Here is a 17720-nt window from a genome sequence, read left to right on the forward strand (position 1 = left end):
TTCTTCCATGGGAACTGTGCGTCATGGCAGGAAAGGCTGGGCTTTCGCTCTCTAAATACACTGGCCTTTCGCTCTCTAAATACACTGGGCTTTCGCTCTCTAAATACACTGGGCTTTCGCTCTCTAAATACACTGGCCTTTCGCTCTCTAAATACACTGGCCTTTCGCTCTCTAAATACACTTGGCTTTCGCTCTCTAAATACACTGGCCTTTCGCTCCCTAAATACACTGGGCTTTCGCTCTCTAAATACACTGGCCTTTCGCTCTCTAAATACACTGGCCTTTCGCTCTCTAAATACACTGGGCTTTCGCTCTCTAAATACACGTCATTGTCAACCGTATTACTGCTAAGTGCTGCTTCTTTTGTGGGTATTAAGACGTCCCATTAGCTCTCCATTAAATTGTCACTTTTACGCTTGTTTTTAAGGACACACCTCATATACTGCCAAGCTTCCCACCTCAGCGCAAGTGAGCTTATGTCGAATTGCATTTCGGGCTGGGAAATGTTGTTGAATTACCAAACCTGGCGTTAATACGGCTGGGAAATTATGTTGAATAGCCAAACTTAGCGTTAAGGCAGGAAAATGCCAGTGCACCAGTATTACTTGACCAAATTGCAAACTAACGTGCGTTTGACCCTTGCGCCTCCTTAGCACCAGAAAATAGAGCCCCCTGTGTTTTACAATGACTTTTTAGCTGATTTAACCAAAAATCGAGTCATGTTCAAATACATCATTGATTCAACATGTTCCTAAAATATGAATTACCTAAGCAAATATTCTTTAACCCAATTGTCCAATTGTAGGTCTGTCCTGGCAGGATGACATTACCCAGTACGTTGTTGCCAAAGAGCTGAGCAGAGTTCCTCACACCACACAGTCCCTAAAGGCCTCATCCTTTTCACAGTAAGGTTTACTAATAGATTTGAGAGAATGTAAAGTTGACCTCTAGGACTTCTCCCAGCTGGTCTATCCAGTATTTTGTCTCTGTGTAGCTGTAAATGTAAAGATGCTTACAAGAACTGAAAGTGGATTTAGACCAGTGAGCTTTTTCTCTAGACTATCCAACATTGTCTTGTGTGTCTTATACACCTCTGTGTAGTAGACGGAAGCAGCACTATGCTCAGGGCCCGTATTCAAAATGTGTCTCAGACTAGGAACAGGTCCCCCATGTCTGTATAACATTTGATTAACTATGACCTAGAAAGCTAAGCTGATCCTATATCAGCACTCCTATTCTGAGCACTTTGTTGAATGACTCTCTCTGATCTGCTAAACTCTCCCCCTTGGCTTGTACTCCCTACCAGAACCAAGCAGAGCTCCTCCAATCAGAGAGCACACCTCAGCAGCTCCTCCAGTCAGGGAGGATACCCCAGCAGCTCCTCCAGTCAGGGAGGATACCTCAGCAGCTCCTCCAGTCAGGGAGGATACCCCATCAGCTCATTCAATCAGGGAGGATACCCCAGCAGCTCCTCCAATCAGGGAGGATACCCCAGCAGCTCCTCTAAGCAGGGAGGATACCCCAGCAGCTCCTCTAAGCAGGGAGGATACCCCAGCAGCTCCTCCAATCAGGGAGGATACCCCAGCAGCTCCTCCAATCAGGGAGGATATCCCAGCAGCTCCTCTAAGCAGGGAGGATACCTCAGCAGCTCCTCCAGTCAGGGAGGATACCCCAGCAGCTCCTCCAGTCAGGGAAGATACCCCAGCAGCTCCTCTAAGCAGGGAAGTTACCCCAGCAGCTCCTCTAAGCAGGGAGGATACCCCAGCAGCTCCTCCAGTCAGGGAGGATACCCCAGCAGCTCCTCCAGTCAGGGAGAATACTCCAGCAGCTCCTCTAAGCAGGTAGGGTACCCCAGCAGCTCCTCTAAGCAGGGAGGATATCCCAGCAGCTCCTCTAAGCAGGGAGGATACCCCAGCAGCTCCTCTAAGCAGGGAGGGTACCCCAGCAGCTCCTCTAAGCAAGGAGGATACCCCAGCAGCTCCTCTAAGCAGGGAGGATACCCCAGCAGCTCCTCTAAGCAGGGAGGATACCCCAGCAGCTCCTCCAGTCAGGGAGGATACCCCAGCAGCTCCTCCAGTCAGGTAGGATACCCCAGCAGCTCCTCTAAGCAGGGAGGATACCCCAGCAGCTCCTCCAATCAGGGAGGATACCCCAGCAGCACCTCCAATCAGGGAGGATACCCCAGCAGATCCTCCAGTCAGGGAGGACACCCCAGCAGATCCTCCAGTCAGGGAGGATACCCCAGCAGATCCTCCAGTCAGGGAGGATACCCCAGCAGCTCCTCCAATCAGGGAGGATACCCCAGCAGATCCTCCAGTCAGGGAGGATACCCCAGCAGCTCCTCCAATCAGGGAGGATATCCCAGTCAGGCTGACAGCCACCAGGACCACTTGATAGTAGACCATCTCCAGTCCCTGCTCCGCATGCAGACATCTCCCATGGACCCCTTTACCTACCAACAGGTACTGTAGGCTACAGCCATGCATGTTAACACAGACACTCAGACACACAGCAAACTTTATATTGTAAAGATAATTTGTCCACTTTCGGTAAACTCTGTACAATACAACTATTGGGAGTTTACGCGCAAGCACCCTCTACTGAAGAACAATAGAATCACATCTGACAAGTCCAATGAACACCGTACCTCACATGAAGGCCCGCCTTCTACAGGTGATAAACTCGAGGTACCTCGCATGAAGGCCCGCCTTCTACAGGTGATAAACTCGAGGTACCTCACATGAAGGCCCGCCTTCTACAGGTGATAAACTCGAGGTACCTCACATGAAGGCCCGCCTTCTACAGGTGATAAACTCGAGGTACCTCACATGAAGCCCCGCCTTCTACAGGTGATAAACTCGAGGTACCTCACATGAAGCCCCGCCTTCTACAGGTGATAAACTCGAGGCATGAATTCCTCCCTTCAATTCTTCCTGCTCTTCGCCTGGACCTGAACAGAACATTTCACACATTTCTTAAGCAAACATTTAGAACAAAAAAATGTATCAGGCTTTACTCCAACTGAACTGTCCCACTTAAGGAGGGCATGCTCATCCTTCTGCATGTTGTGTGTTAAAGTTTGGTAACTATACTGAACAAAAAACGCAACACGTAAATTATTGGTCCCATGTTTCGTGAGCTGAAATTTAAGAAATCACAGAATTTTCCTACAGTCCAAAATATTATTATTTAGTAAGAAAAAAAAATGTACATCCCTGTTAGTGAGCATTTCTCCTTTGCCAAGATAATCCATCCACCTGACAGGTCTGGCATATGATCGAAGCAATCTTGAAGCGTGGAATCCGATTGGTCAGACCAGCGTTGGATAGACCTAAGCACGAGCGCTTCCTGTTTTAGTTTCTTAAGTTGACCTTATTTTGAAAGCTACATATGGTCAATTCTTAGCCCTTTCCTATGTAGCTTATCAGAGATAGACATAACGTGGAGAAAAAACTAAGTACAATTAAAAACAATGTTGAGCTAATATTCAGTCAATCAGGCGTGTGTGTGTGTGTGTGTGTGTGTGTGTGTGTGTGTGTGTGTGTGTGTGTGTGTAGACTGGAGCTGCTGACCCGGAAGCAGGGAGATATACACGGCTGTGACGATAACCAAGGAGAGTTCTCTTGGGTTCTCTCGGCTCCTCCCAGGCTTTCTGGAAGGAGGGTGGACAACACAGGAGACTGCTGAAGGGGGGACGGCTCATAATAATGTCCAGAACGGAGCAAATGGAATGGCATCAAACAGTCGGAAAGTGTTTGATATATTTGATACCAATCCACCTATTCTGCTCCAGCCATTACCACGAGCCCAACCTCCCGTGGTGGACAATGAGCTTATCGTAGGGGATGTAAGCAATGACACCACGCTTTCTGGCAGCTTTCTGGCAGCTTTCTGGTAGCTTCCATACGTTTTTTTCCCACCTCTGGTTCCTCTCAAGTTCTTGGCTCTCTCCAGAACAGCCGTATTGTCCTTGAACCTTAGGAACTTCACCACTATCAACCTGAGACTGTCACCTGGGCTCGTTACAGCGCGCTCCACCTCAATCTGCCTATGTTCCATCTGCAGCTTTTTTTCACTGATAATTGTTCTCACTTTCTCTTCAGTCTCCATCCAGGTGGAGACTCTGGTATGACATCCACAAAAACGTTGTTCCTCCTGGATTGTCCGTCTAGATAGTATTTTTTTCCTAGTCATCTGTAGTAATGATTCACAGACAGTGCTGATGTCATCTCGAATGGACTTACAGTTTGTCATCTTGCTGTAAGTCTGTCTCTATCATGACATCCACATTCTCCCGGGGAGAACTGCAAACTGTTCTAATCAGATCAGCCATTCTTTTGTTAGTTGAGTCCACCAGTATTTGGACAAAACACTTGAAGCTATTTTCCTGTTGCTGTAACAATTGCTTGTATACATCGTGTTGTTGATTTTAAAAGATCTTTAACTTTTGGTGGCATGATGATGGCAACGAAGGCTAATGTTGGTAAAACAACGTAATTCCAGCCAGCACAGCTCACAGGTCCAATGGAAACGGCAACAAACAGCAGGGATTTAAACAGCTACAAGCCCGGAACTATCCACGGTGCCAGATACAAAGGCTAACCACGTCGCGGGCTGTGTTCAAACTGTTAAAGGAAACGTGGCTAGCTTGATAGCTAGCAGCTAGGCTAGCTGCTTCGCCAAGCAACAGCTCTTCAGACTTTAGCGGTATCGCGGGACATATAGCAACAGTCCCAGCAACTGAGGTTAACTGTGTCGCGGGATCTGAATTAAACAGGTAGAATAGTAAAGGTAGAATAGTAAAGGTAGATTAGTAAAGGTAGAATAGTAAAGGTGGATTAGTAATGGTAGAATAGTAAAGGTAGAATAGTAAATGTAGATTAGTAAAGGTAGAATAGTAAAGGTAGAATAGTAAAGGTAGAATAGTAAAGGTAGAATAGTAAAGGTAGAATAGTAAAGGTAGAATAGTAAAAGTAGAATAGTAAAGGTAGAATAGTAAAGGTAGAATAGTAAAGGTAGAATAGTAAAGGTAGAATAGTAATGGTGGATTAGTAAAGGTAGAATAGTAAAGGTAGAATAGTAAAGGTAGAATAGTACACCATTTCAGCATGTGTTGTGCTCTGATGACATGTGACCTGTTACACACTACCCTGCTGTGGATGTAGCATGGGAATCCTTGGCTTCCGCTCATTGAGACACTTATAAGTGGAGTGGCCATCCTCCTCCCCCAGGTGCGGAAGGCATCCCGGTTTGGTGAGAAATAGCTGCCACTGGTGCTAGCCACAGTCAAGCGCTGCTTGCCTTATTTTCCAGACTTCATCGATTAGATGACCTGGGCCCAAGCTAATGTTGCATGGGTATTCCCACTTCATGGATGTGGAGGGCTTGGACAGTGCGGGGCTTGTCCAAGCGTCCTCTGGTGGATGGGATGGGAAACTAGCTGGCTACCTAGTCCCATTGGCTAACAAAGCGATGGTTAACCCCAACCCGTCACTCCCGAATAAGCACTGTCATTTTTCAGGGGGGCGCAGCTTGAGACCTTGAGATGCAATATGTCTCCACTTAGGGACACAGATCAAAGAATGGCTATAGATAATATGTCTCCACTTAGGGACACAGATCAAAGAATGGCTATAGATAATATGGCTCCACGTAGGGACACAGATCAAAGAATGGTTATAGATAATATGTCTCCACTTAGGGACACAGATCAAAGAATGGCTATAAAGCATATTACATAAATACATTTGATTGATTGGTTTATAAATACATTTGATTGATTGGTTTATAAATACAGTTGATTGATTGGTTTATAAATACATTTGATTGATTGGTTTATAAGTTCATTTGATTGATCCATCCATTACATAGTTAGTTCAACCGTTGAAGTTGCCATATTCAAATGACAGACGGTGTCACCAGCAAAGCACCCCCACATCATCACACCTCCTCCTCTGTGCTTCACAGTGGGAACCACACATGCCGAGATCGTCCGTTCACCTACTCTCTAATTTGGACTCATCAGACCAAAGGACAGATTTCCACCGGTCTAATGTCCATTGCTCATGTTTCTTGGTCCAAGCAAGTCTCTTCTTATTATTGGTGTCAATTTGACCATGAAGGCCTGATTCACGTAGTCTCCTCTGAACATTTGATGATGAGTTGTGTCTGTACTTGAACTCTGTGAAGCATTTATTTGGGCTGCAATTTCTGCAGCTGGTAACTGTAATGAACTTATCCTCTGCAGCAGAGGTAACTCTGGGTCTTCATTTCCTGTGGCGGTCCTCATGAGGACTAGTTTCATCATAGCACTTGATGATTTTTGCGACTGCACTTTAAGAAACTTTCAAAGTTCTTGAAATTTTCCGGATTGACTGACCTTCATGTCTTAAAGTAATGATGGACTGTCGTTTCTCTTTGCTTATTTGAGATGTTCTTGTCATACATTGGACTTGGTATTTAACTAAATAGGGCTATCTTCTGTATACCACTCCTACCTTGTCACAACAAAGAATTTCCACAAACACCTGTTAATTTAAATGCATTCCAGGTGACTACCTCATGAAAATGGTTGAGAGAATACCAACAGTGCACAAAGCTGTCATCAAGGCAAAGGGTGGCTACTTTGAAGAATCTCAAATCTCAAATATATTTTTTAGTTACTACGTGATTCCATATGTGTTATTTCATACTTTTTTTCAACAATTTAGAAAATGGTTAAAAAAATAAAATAAAAACTCTGGAATGAGTAGGTGTGTCCAAACTTTTGACTAGTTCTGTATATTCATATACTAAACTGTATATCAACCGTAAACCCACTGTATTTGTATATCTATTCATTCCCTTGAGGCTCTGTGCCTTCTCTACCTAGTTGTATATAATGTATGTAAACTTGGTTTAAACTCCGCTGTCAGTATTCTGTCTCTATATGTTGTCTATCACTAGCAGCACCATATCACCAGGTAACATTCTGAGTATGTTGTCTAGCAGCACCATATCACCAGGTAACATTCTGAGTATGTTGTCTAGCAGCACCTTATCACCAGGTAACATTCTGAGTATGTTGTCTAGCAGCACCATATCACCAGGTAACATTCTGAGTATGTTGTCTAGCAGCACCATATCACCAGGTAACAATCTGAGTATGTTGTCTATCGCTAGCAGCAACATATCACCAGGTAACATTCTGAGTATGTTGTCTAACAGTACCATATCACCAGGTAACATTCTGAACATGTATACATGTATTTGGAGATTCTCTCCATCAGGGAACAGAAGTTATAGTTATAACTGTACATTTTCAATGACTTTACCTGGCTACAAGTAAAGGTTTAATGTATGAAATCACTCACGCACACACACAGAACTCATCCGTAAACCATCTCTCTGTGTATTACAGCACAGATACCAGGAAGATATGGAGCGCTCCCTCCACCAGGGAGGAGGAGTCTACGCAGGGCTCCGCCCCTCCTCCAGATACCAACAGGCCAAACAGAGAGAGAGGGACCATCAACTGCTACAGGACGTCATCTCCCTCTATCTGTCCTCTTCCCCTGCACAGCCCTCATTCCGCCACCGGGGGGCAGCAGCCCTGCCGGCCCCACCCTACTACGAGGAACCGGAGCTGCCTCTGGACTATGTAGAGGACTACAGTCTGACAGAGCTGGCTATGGCTAGAGCCAGACAACAGCAGCAGCTTCCACAGCATGACTACAGCTCTCTGGCTGGGCTGGATGGTGAGTTAGTAGATCTGCTGTCTTAAAACCTCTTCGGGATCCCTTCTATCCTACTCCCACTCGAATCCCGTTAACGCGATTGATTTGACAACACCCAGTGAAATTGCAGTGCGCCAAATTCAAAAACAGAAATACTCATCATAAAAATTCATAAAACATACAAGTGTTATACATCAGAATAAAGCTTAACTTCTTGTTAATCCAGCCAAGGTGTCCAATTTTAAAAAGGCTTTACAGCGAAAGCAAACCATGCGATTATCTGAGGACAGCACCCCGCATACAAACACATGAAAATGAGATTTCAACCAGGCAGGTGCGCGACAAAAGACAGAAATAGTGATATAATGAATGCCTTACCTTTGAAGATCTTCTTCTGTTGGCACTCCAAAATGTCCCATAAATATCACAAATGGTAATTTTGTTCGATAATGTCCTTGTTTAGGTCCCAAAAATGTCAATTTATTTGGTGCGTTTGATTCACAAATACAACTCGCTCAACATTCCTGCAAAGTATCTAATAAGTTACCTGTAATCTTGGTCCAAACATTTCAAACAACATTCCTAATCCGACTGTAAAACATAAATAATCTATACAATTTAAGAAGGGATATACTGTGCTCAATACCGGACGAAAACAAAGCACGTTCCAGGTCGCGTTCAACAAAAGACTTGTGACACATGGAGCGGAAAAGAATACTTCTTCATTTCTCAAAAGAAAAACATCAACCAAATTCTAAAGACTGTTGACATCTAGTGGAAGCCATAGGAACTGCAAGCATATTTCTATTCAAAAGGCTTTACCAAAAACTAATGGAAAACATATTAACCTCAAAAAAACATTCCCTGGATGGATTGTGCTCGGGGCCAAATCAGTTCTGTTATACGCACAGACATTATTAAAACAGTTTTAGAAATGTCAGAGTGTTTTCCACATCTACTAATAATATGCATATTCTAACTTCTGGGCCTGAGTAGCAGGCAGTTTACTTTGGGCACGCTTTTCATCCGGACGTGAAAATACTGCCCCCTAGCCCAAAGAGGTTTTAATGTAGCTCCACCACTGGGCTGGATGGTGAGTTAGTGGGTCTGCTATCTTAATGTAACTCCACCACTGAGCTGGATGGTGAGTTAGTGGATCTGCTGTCTTAATGTAACTCCACCACTGGGCTGGATGGTGAGTTAGTGGATCTGCTAACTTAATGTAACTCCAGCACATGGGCTATCTCCCGAATCCCCTCTTAAAGATCTGAAGATCTTTTATATCAATAGCAGTCATTAATTATTCTTTACCTTGTTAGTCTCATTCCAAACGTCGTAAAATTCTTGCACATCTGCACGAACCCTAGTTTCCATAATGAATCAGCGATATACAAATTTAATGAATTATTTATTTACTAACTAAATAATCACAGAAATCCATAACAATCAAACAGTAGATATTGTTTACTAACAATGATAGGAAAGTCCCTAGTGGACTAAACAAAAACAGTTTGGGTAAAGCATGATAGATTCTGAGAGGAAAAGAGGGGGGGGGCGGAGGAAGACAATGGGAACCTATTCTTGCATAAATGTGAATACATATGCACTTTAACAATCGCTCGTTCGGATAAAGGAATGAAATCAGTATTTACGATTAAGCTGGTGATGCGAGGCTCTGGTTTGCCCAGTCGAGGTCGCCATTATCCCTTTGTAGATTCTGCCGGGTCGTCGTGGAGTGAGATGTTCATCTCACTTGCGGTCTTCTGCGTCGGTCAATGTTTTTACTAGATTTGCTACCTTTACAGCTGCAGTCTGTTAGGCTGTGATCTAGGACTCTCTTCTTCTTGAGAGATCAATAGTTCAGAGTTCATACCATTTCACGTGTGGAGCAGGCGCTCACGTTTTCTATTCTGTAGAGTTGAAATTAGAATTAGCCCTTTTTAAACGTGAGGACAAGTCCACATGGTATTTGGAACTGACATGACTTTGGGTCACGGGGGGGGGGGATTTTTATAAAAATGTAGAAAAGGGGTTGGTTCATCATTTACAACCACTGTCTATTCACTTGGGCGTGGCCACTTGGCTGGGCATGAGTTACCATTAGATCAAAACCATTCATTTTAGAAGACTTAAATAACATTGTAATCTTTTCAAAAGTATTCTTATCAAACATTTTATCCAACCTGTAGATGCAAGCCTCATAATTGAGGAAAAGCAGGGTAATGTGGCTGTGCGTTTCTTTTTTTTCCCCCATGGTATCACAATGGTGAACAAAGTGGACGGATCGTAGCTCCCCCCCCCCCCCCCCCCCGCCCATTTACACAATTTCAAAAATATATATATTGTTCAATTCTCAAATTCTGGGACGTTGTGCAATTGGGCGGGAGAGTCCCTTTGTCTTGGGCGGGAGATTCCCTTTGTCTTGGGCGGGAGATTCCCTTTGTCTTGGGCGGGAGAGTCCCTTTGTCTTGGGCGGGAGATTCCCTTTGTCTTGGGCGGGAGAGTCCCTTTGTCTTGGGCGGGAGATTCCCTTTGTCTTGGGCGGGAGAGTCCCTTTGTCTTGGGCGGGAGATTCCCTTTGTCTTGGGCGGGAGCTTCCCTTTGTCTTGGGCGGGAGAGTCCCTTTGTCTTGGGCGGGAGATTCCCTTTGTCTTGGGCGGGAGATTCCCTTTGTCTTGGGCGGGAGATTCCCTTTGTCTTGGGCGGGAGATTCCCTTTGTCTTGGGCGGGAGAGTCCCTTTGTCTTGTGCGGGAGATTCCCTTTGTCTTGGGCGGGAGAGTCCCTTTGTCTTGGGCGGGAGAGTCCCTTTGTCTTGGGCAGGAGAGTGCCTTTGTCTTGGGCGGGAGAGTCCCTTTGTCTTGGGAGGGAGATTCCCTTTGTCTTGGGCGGGAGAGTCCCTTTGTCTTGGGCGGGAGAGTCCCTTTGTCTTGGGCAGGAGAGTGCCTTTGTCTTGGGCGGGAGAGTCCCTTTGTCTTGGGCGGGAGATACCCTTTGTCTTGGGCGGGAGATTCCCTTTGTCTTGGGCGGGAGAGTCCCCTTGTTCTGGGCGGGAAAGTCCCTTTGTCTTGGGCGGGAGAGTCCCTTTGTCTTGGGCGGGAGATTCCCTTTGTCTTGGGCGAAAGAGTCCCTTTGTCTTGGGCGGGAGATTCCCTTTGTCTTGAGCGAAAGAGTCCCTTTGTCTTGGGCGGGAGATTCCCTTTGTCTTGGGCGGGAGAGTCCCTTTGTCTTGGGCGGGAGATTCCCTTTGTCGTTTCCGGGAGATTCCCTTTGTCTTGGGCGGGAGATTCCCTTTGTCTTGGGCGTGAGATTCCCTTTGTCTTGGGCGGGAGATTCCCTTTGTCTTGGGCGGGAGATTCCCTTTGTCTTGGGCGGGAGAGTCCCTTTGTCTTGGGCGGGAGATTCCCTTTGTCTTGTGTGGGAGATTCCCTTTGTCTTGGGCGGGAGATTCCCTTTGTCTTGGGCGGGAGAGTCCCTTTGTCTTGGGCGGGAGATTCCCTTTGTCTTGGGCGGGAGAGTCCCTTTGTCTTGGGCGGGAGAGTCCCTTTGTCTTGGGCGGGAGATTCCCTTTGTCTTGAGCGAAAGAGTCCCTTTGTCTTGGGGGGGAGATTCCCTTTGTCTTGGGCGGGAGAGTCCCTTTGTCTTGGGTGGGAGAGTCCCTTTGTCTTGGGCGGGAGATTCCCTTTGTCGTTTCCGGGAGATTCCCTTTGTCTTGGGCGGGAGATTCCCTTTGTCTTGGGCGTGAGATTCCCTTTGTCTTGGGCGGGAGAGTCCCTTTGTCTTGGGCGGGAGAGTCCCTTTGTCTTGGGCGGGAGATTCCCTTTCTCTTGAGCGAAAGAGTCCCTTTGTCTTGGGCGGGAGATTCCCTTTGTCTTGGGCGGGAGAGTCCCTTTGTCTTGGGCGGGATATTCCCTTTGTCTTGGGCGGGAGAGTCCCTTTGTCTTGGGCGGGAGAGTCCCTTTGTCTTGGGCGAAAGAGTCCCTTTGTCTTGGGCGGGAGATTCCCTTTGTCTTGGGCGGGAGAGTCCCTTTGTCTTGGGCGGGAGATTCCCTTTGTCTTGGGCGGGAGATTCCCTTTGTCTTGGGCGGGAGAGTCCCTTTGTCTTGGGCGAAAGAGTCCCTTTGTCTTGGGCGGGAGAGTCCCTTTGTCTTGGGTGGGAGATTCCCTTTGTCTTGAGCGAAAGAGTCCCTTTGTCTTGGGCGGGAGATTCCCTTTGTCTTGGGCAAAAGAGTCCCTTTGTCTTGGGCGGGAGATTCCCTTTGTCTTGGGCGGGAGAGTCCCTTTGTCTTGGGCGGGAGAGTCCCTTTGTCTTGGGCGGGAGATTCCCTTTGTCTTGGGCGGGAGAGTCCCTTTGTCTTGGGCGGGATATTCCCTTTGTCTTGGGCGGGAGAGTCCCTTTGTCTTGGGCGGGAGAGTCCCTTTGTCTTGGGCGAAAGAGTCCCTTTGTCTTGGGCGGGAGATTCCCTTTGTCTTGGGCGGGAGAGTCCCTTTGTCTTGGGCGGGAGATTCCCTTTGTCTTGGGCGGGAGATTCCCTTTGTCTTGGGCGGGAGAGTCCCTTTGTCTTGGGCGAAAGAGTCCCTTTGTCTTGGGCGGGAGAGTCCCTTTGTCTTGGGTGGGAGATTCCCTTTGTCTTGAGCGAAAGAGTCCCTTTGTCTTGGGCGGGAGATTCCCTTTGTCTTGGGCAAAAGAGTCCCTTTGTCTTGGGCGGGAGATTCCCTTTGTCTTGGGCGGGAGAGTCCCTTTGTCTTGGGCGGGAGAGTCCCTTTGTCTTGGGCGGGAGAGTCCCCTTGTTCTGGGCGGGAAAGTCCCTTTGTCTTGGGCGGGAGAGTCCCTTTGTCTTGGGCGGGAGATTCCCTTTGTCTTGGGCGGGAGATTCCCTTTGTCTTGAGCGAAAGAGTCCCTTTGTCTTGGGCGGGAGATTCCCTTTGTCTTGGGCGGGAGATTCCCTTTGTCTTGGGCGGGAGATTCCCTTTGTCTTGGGCGGGAGATTCCCTTTGTCTTGGGCGGGAGATTCCCTTTGTCTTGGGCGGGAGAGTCCCTTTGTCTTGGGCGGGATATTCCCTTTGTCTTGGGCGGGAGAGTCCCTTTGTCTTGGGCGGGAGAGTACCTTTGTCTTGGGTGAAAGAGTCCCTTTGTCTTGGGTGAAAGAGCCCCTTTGTCTTGGGCGGGAGATTCCCTTTGTCTTGGGCGTGAGATTCCCTTTGTCTTGGGCGGGAGATTCCCTTTGTCTTGGTCGGGAGATTCCCTTTGTCTTGGGCGGGAGAGTCCCTTTGTCTTGGGCGGGAGATTCCCTTTGTCTTGGGTGGGAGATTCCCTTTGTCTTGGGCGGGAGATTCCCTTTGTCTTGGGCGGGAGAGTCCCTTTGTCTTGGGCGGGAGAGTCCCTTTGTCTTGGGCGGGAGATTCCCTTTGTCTTGGGCGAAAGAGTCCCTTTGTCTTGGGCGGGAGATTCCCTTTGTCTTGAGCGAAAGAGTCCCTTTGTCTTGGGCGGGAGATTCCCTTTGTCTTGGGCGGGAGAGTCCCTTTGTCTTGGGTGGGAGAGTCCCTTTGTCTTGGGCGGGAGATTCCCTTTGTCGTTTCCGGGAGATTCCCTTTGTCTTGGGCGGGAGATTCCCTTTGTCTTGGGCGTGAGATTCCCTTTGTCTTGGGCGGGAGATTCCCTTTCTCTTGAGCGAAAGAGTCCCTTTGTCTTGGGCGGGAGATTCCCTTTGTCTTGGGCGGGAGAGTCCCTTTGTCTTGGGCGGGAGATTCCCTTTGTCTTGGGCGGGAGAGTCCCTTTGTCTTGGGCGGGAGAGTCCCTTTGTCTTGGGCGAAAGAGTCCCTTTGTCTTGGGCGGGAGATTCCCTTTGTCTTGGGCGGGAGAGTCCCTTTGTCTTGGGCGGGAGATTCCCTTTGTCTTGGGCGGGAGATTCCCTTTGTCTTGGGCGGGAGAGTCCCTTTGTCTTGGGCGAAAGAGTCCCTTTGTCTTGGGCGGGAGAGTCCCTTTGTCTTGGGTGGGAGATTCCCTTTGTCTTGAGCGAAAGAGTCCCTTTGTCTTGGGCGGGAGATTCCCTTTGTCTTGGACGGGAGAGTCCCTTTGTCTTGGGCGGGAGAGTCCCTTTGTCTTGGGCAAAAGAGTCCCTTTGTCTTGGGCGGGAGATTCCCTTTGTCTTGGGCGGGAGAGTCCCTTTGTCTTGGGCGGGAGAGTCCCTTTGTCTTGGGCGGGAGATTCCATTTGTCTTGGGCGGGAGATTCCCTTTGTCTTGGGCGGGAGAGTCCCCTTGTTCTGGGCGGGAAAGTCCCTTTGTCTTGGGCGGGAGTGTCCCTTTGTCTTGGGCGGGAGATTCCCTTTGTCTTGGGCGGGAGATTCCCTTTGTCTTGAGCGAAAGAGTCCCTTTGTCTTGGGCGGGAGATTCCCTTTGTCTTGGGCGGGAGATTCCCTTTGTCTTGGGCGGGAGATTCCCTTTGTCTTGGGCGGGAGATTCCCTTTGTCTTGGGCGGGAGATTCCCTTTGTCTTGGGCGGGAGAGTCCCTTTGTCTTGGGCGGGATATTCCCTTTGTCTTGGGCGGGAGAGTCCCTTTGTCTTGGGCGGGAGAGTCCCTTTGTCTTGGGCGGGAGATTCCCTTTGTCTTGGGCGGGAGATTCCCTTTTTCTTGGGCGGGAGAGTCCCCTTGTTCTGGGCGGGAAAGTCCCTTTGTCTTGGGCGGGAGAGTCCCTTTGTCTTGGGCGGGAGATTCCCTTTGTCTTGGGCGAAAGAGTCCCTTTGTCTTGGGCGGGAGATTCCCTTTGTCCTGAGCGAAAGAGTCCCTTTGTCTTGGGCGGGAGATTCCCTTTGTCTCTGGGGCGGGAGAGTCCCTTTGTCTTGGGTGGGAGAGTCCCTTTGTCTTTGGCGGGAGATTCCCTTTGTCGTTTCCGGGAGATTCCTTTTGTCTTGGGCGGGAGATTCCCTTTGTCTTGGGCGTGAGATTCCCTTTGTCTTGGGCGGGAGATTCCCTTTGTCTTGGGCGGGAGATTCCCTTTGTCTTGGGCGGGAGAGTCCCTTTGTCTTGGGCGGGAGATTCCCTTTGTCTTGGGTGGGAGATTCCCTTTGTCTTGGGTGGGAGATTCCCTTTGTCTTGGGCGGAAGAGTCCCTTTGTCTTGGGCGGGAGATTCCCTTTGTCTTGGGCGGGAGAGTCCCTTTGTCTTGGGCGGGAGAGTCCCTTTGTCTTGGGCGGGAGATTCCCTTTGTCTTGAGCGAAAGAGTCCCTTTGTCTTGGGCGGGAGATTCCCTTTGTCTTGGGCGGGAGATTCCCTTTGTCGTTTCCGGGAGATTCCCTTTGTCTTGGGCGGGAGATTCCCTTTGTCTTGGGCGTGAGATTCCCTTTGTCTTGGGCGGGAGATTCCCTTTGTCTTGGGCGGGAGATTCCCTTTGTCTTGGGCGGGAGAGTCCCTTTGTCTTGGGCGAAAGAGTCCCTTTGTCTTGGGCGGGAGATTCCCTTTGTCTTGGGCGGGAGAGTCCATTTGTCTAGGGCGGGAGATTCCCTTTGTCTTGGGCGGGAGAGTCCCTTTGTCTTGGGCGGGAAAGTCCCTTTGTCTTGGGCGGGAGAGTCCCTTTGTCTTGGGCGGGAGATTCCCTTTGTCTTGGGCAAAAGAGCCCCTTTGTCTTGGGCGGGAGATTCCCTTTGTCTTGGGCGGGAGATTCCCTTTGTTTTGGGCGGGAGAGTCCCTTTGTCTTGGGCGGGAGATTTCCGTTGTCTTGAGCGGGAGATTCCCTTTGTCTTGGGCGGGAGAGTCCCTTTGTCTTGGGCGGGAGATACCCTTTGTCTTGGGTGGGAGATTCCCTTTGTCTTGGGCGGGAGATTCCCTTTGTCTTGGGCGGGAGAGTCCCTTTGTCTTGGGCGGGAGATTCCCTTTGTCTTGGGCGGGAGATTCCCTTTGTCTTGGGCGGGAGATTCCCTTTGTCTTGGGCGGGAGATTCCCTTTGTCTTGGGCGAAAGAGTCCCTTTGTCTTGGGCGGGAGATTCCCTTTGTCTTGGGCGGGAGAGTCCATTTGTCTAGGGCGGGAGATTCCCTTTGTCTTGGGCGGGAGAGTCCCTTTGTTTTGGGCGGGAGATTCCCTTTGTCTTGGGCGGGAGATTCCCTTTGTCTTGGGCGGGAGATTCCCTTTGTCTTGAGCGAAAGAGTCCCTTTGTCTTGGGCGGGAGATTCCCTTTGTCTTGGATGGGAGAGTCCCTTTGTCTTGGGCGGGAGAGTCCCTTTGTCTTGGGCAAAAGAGTCCCTTTGTCTTGGGCGGGAGATTCCCTTTGTCTTGGGCGGGAGATTCCCTTTGTCTTGAGCGGGAGATTCCCTTTGTCTTGGGCGGGAGAGTCCCTTTGTCTTGGGCGGGAGAGTACCTTTGTCTTGGGTGAAAGAGTCCCTTTGTCTTGGGCGGGAGATTCCCTTTGTCTTGGGCGGGAGAGTCCCTTTGTCTTGGGTGGGAGAGTCCCTTTGTCTTGGGCGGGAGATTCCCTTTGTCGTTTCCGGGAGATTCCCTTTGTCTTGGGCGGGAGATTCCCTTTGTCTTGGGCGTGAGATTCCCTTTGTCTTGGGCGGGAGATTCCCTTTGTCTTGGGCGGGAGATTCCCTTTGTCTTGGGCGGGAGAGTCCCTTTGTCTTGGGCGAAAGAGTCCCTTTGTCTTGGGCGGGAGATTCCCTTTGTCTTGGGCGGGAGAGTCCATTTGTCTAGGGCGGGAGATTCCCTTTGTCTTGGGCGGGAGAGTCCCTTTGTCTTGGGCGGGAAAGTCCCTTTGTCTTGGGCGGGAGAGTCCCTTTGTCTTGGGCGGGAGATTCCCTTTGTCTTGGGCGGGAGATTCCCTTTGTCTTGGGCGGGAGATTCCCTTTGTCTTGGGCGGGAGAGTCCCTTTGTCTTGGGCGGGATATTCCCTTTGTCTTGGGCGGGAGAGTCCCTTTGTCTTGGGCGGGAGAGTACCTTTGTCTTGGGTGAAAGAGTCCCTTTGTCTTGGGTGAAAGAGCCCCTTTGTCTTGGGCGGGAGATTCCCTTTGTCTTGGGCGTGAGATTCCCTTTGTCTTGGGCGGGAGATTCCCTTTGTCTTGGTCGGGAGATTCCCTTTGTCTTGGGCGGGAGAGTCCCTTTGTCTTGGGCGGGAGATTCCCTTTGTCTTGGGTGGGAGATTCCCTTTGTCTTGGGCGGGAGATTCCCTTTGTCTTGGGCGGGAGAGTCCCTTTGTCTTGGGCGGGAGAGTCCCTTTGTCTTGGGCGGGAGATTCCCTTTGTCTTGGGCGAAAGAGTCCCTTTGTCTTGGGCGGGAGATTCCCTTTGTCTTGAGCGAAAGAGTCCCTTTGTCTTGGGCGGGAGATTCCCTTTGTCTTGGGCGGGAGAGTCCCTTTGTCTTGGGTGGGAGAGTCCCTTTGTCTTGGGCGGGAGATTCCCTTTGTCGTTTCCGGGAGATTCCCTTTGTCTTGGGCGGGAGATTCCCTTTGTCTTGGGCGTGAGATTCCCTTTGTCTTGGGCGGGAGATTCCCTTTCTCTTGAGCGAAAGAGTCCCTTTGTCTTGGGCGGGAGATTCCCTTTGTCTTGGGCGGGAGAGTCCCTTTGTCTTGGGCGGGAGAGTCCCTTTGTCTTGGGCGGGAGATTCCCTTTGTCTTGGGCGGGAGATTCCCTTTGTCTTGGGCGGGAGAGTCCCTTTGTCTTGGGCGAAAGAGTCCCTTTGTCTTGGGCGGGAGAGTCCCTTTGTCTTGGGTGGGAGATTCCCTTTGTCTTGAGCGAAAGAGTCCCTTTGTCTTGGGCGGGAGATTCCCTTTGTCTTGGACGGGAGAGTCCCTTTGTCTTGGGCGGGAGAGTCCCTTTGTCTTGGGCAAAAGAGTCCCTTTGTCTTGGGCGGGAGATTCCCTTTGTCTTGGGCGGGAGAGTCCCTTTGTCTTGGGCGGGAGAGTCCCTTTGTCTTGGGCGGGAGATTCCATTTGTCTTGGGCGGGAGATTCCCTTTGTCTTGGGCGGGAGAGTCCCCTTGTTCTGGGCGGGAAAGTCCCTTTGTCTTGGGCGGGAGAGT

The 17720-nt window shown here is 49.4% G+C and overlaps 1 protein-coding gene across 1 annotated transcript in view; it reads left to right on the forward strand.

Moving 5' to 3' along the window:
- The window catches only part of LOC110504940 (receptor-type tyrosine-protein phosphatase-like N), a 233826-nt gene that overhangs the window by 28657 nt on the left and 187449 nt on the right, over positions 1–17720 (forward strand). Inside the window, exons 3-5 of the mRNA XM_036965260.2 lie at positions 806–905; positions 1307–2462; positions 7400–7736. Coding sequence (XP_036821155.2) covers positions 806–905; positions 1307–2462; positions 7400–7736 — 1593 coding nt within the window. The remainder of the gene's footprint in view (positions 1–805; positions 906–1306; positions 2463–7399; positions 7737–17720) is intronic.

The sequence above is a fragment of the Oncorhynchus mykiss genome, chromosome 3 (assembly GCF_057628025.1).
Source record: "Oncorhynchus mykiss isolate SJ-2025 chromosome 3, ASM5762802v1, whole genome shotgun sequence".
In the NCBI taxonomy this organism is placed as follows: Eukaryota; Metazoa; Chordata; class Actinopteri; order Salmoniformes; family Salmonidae; genus Oncorhynchus; species Oncorhynchus mykiss.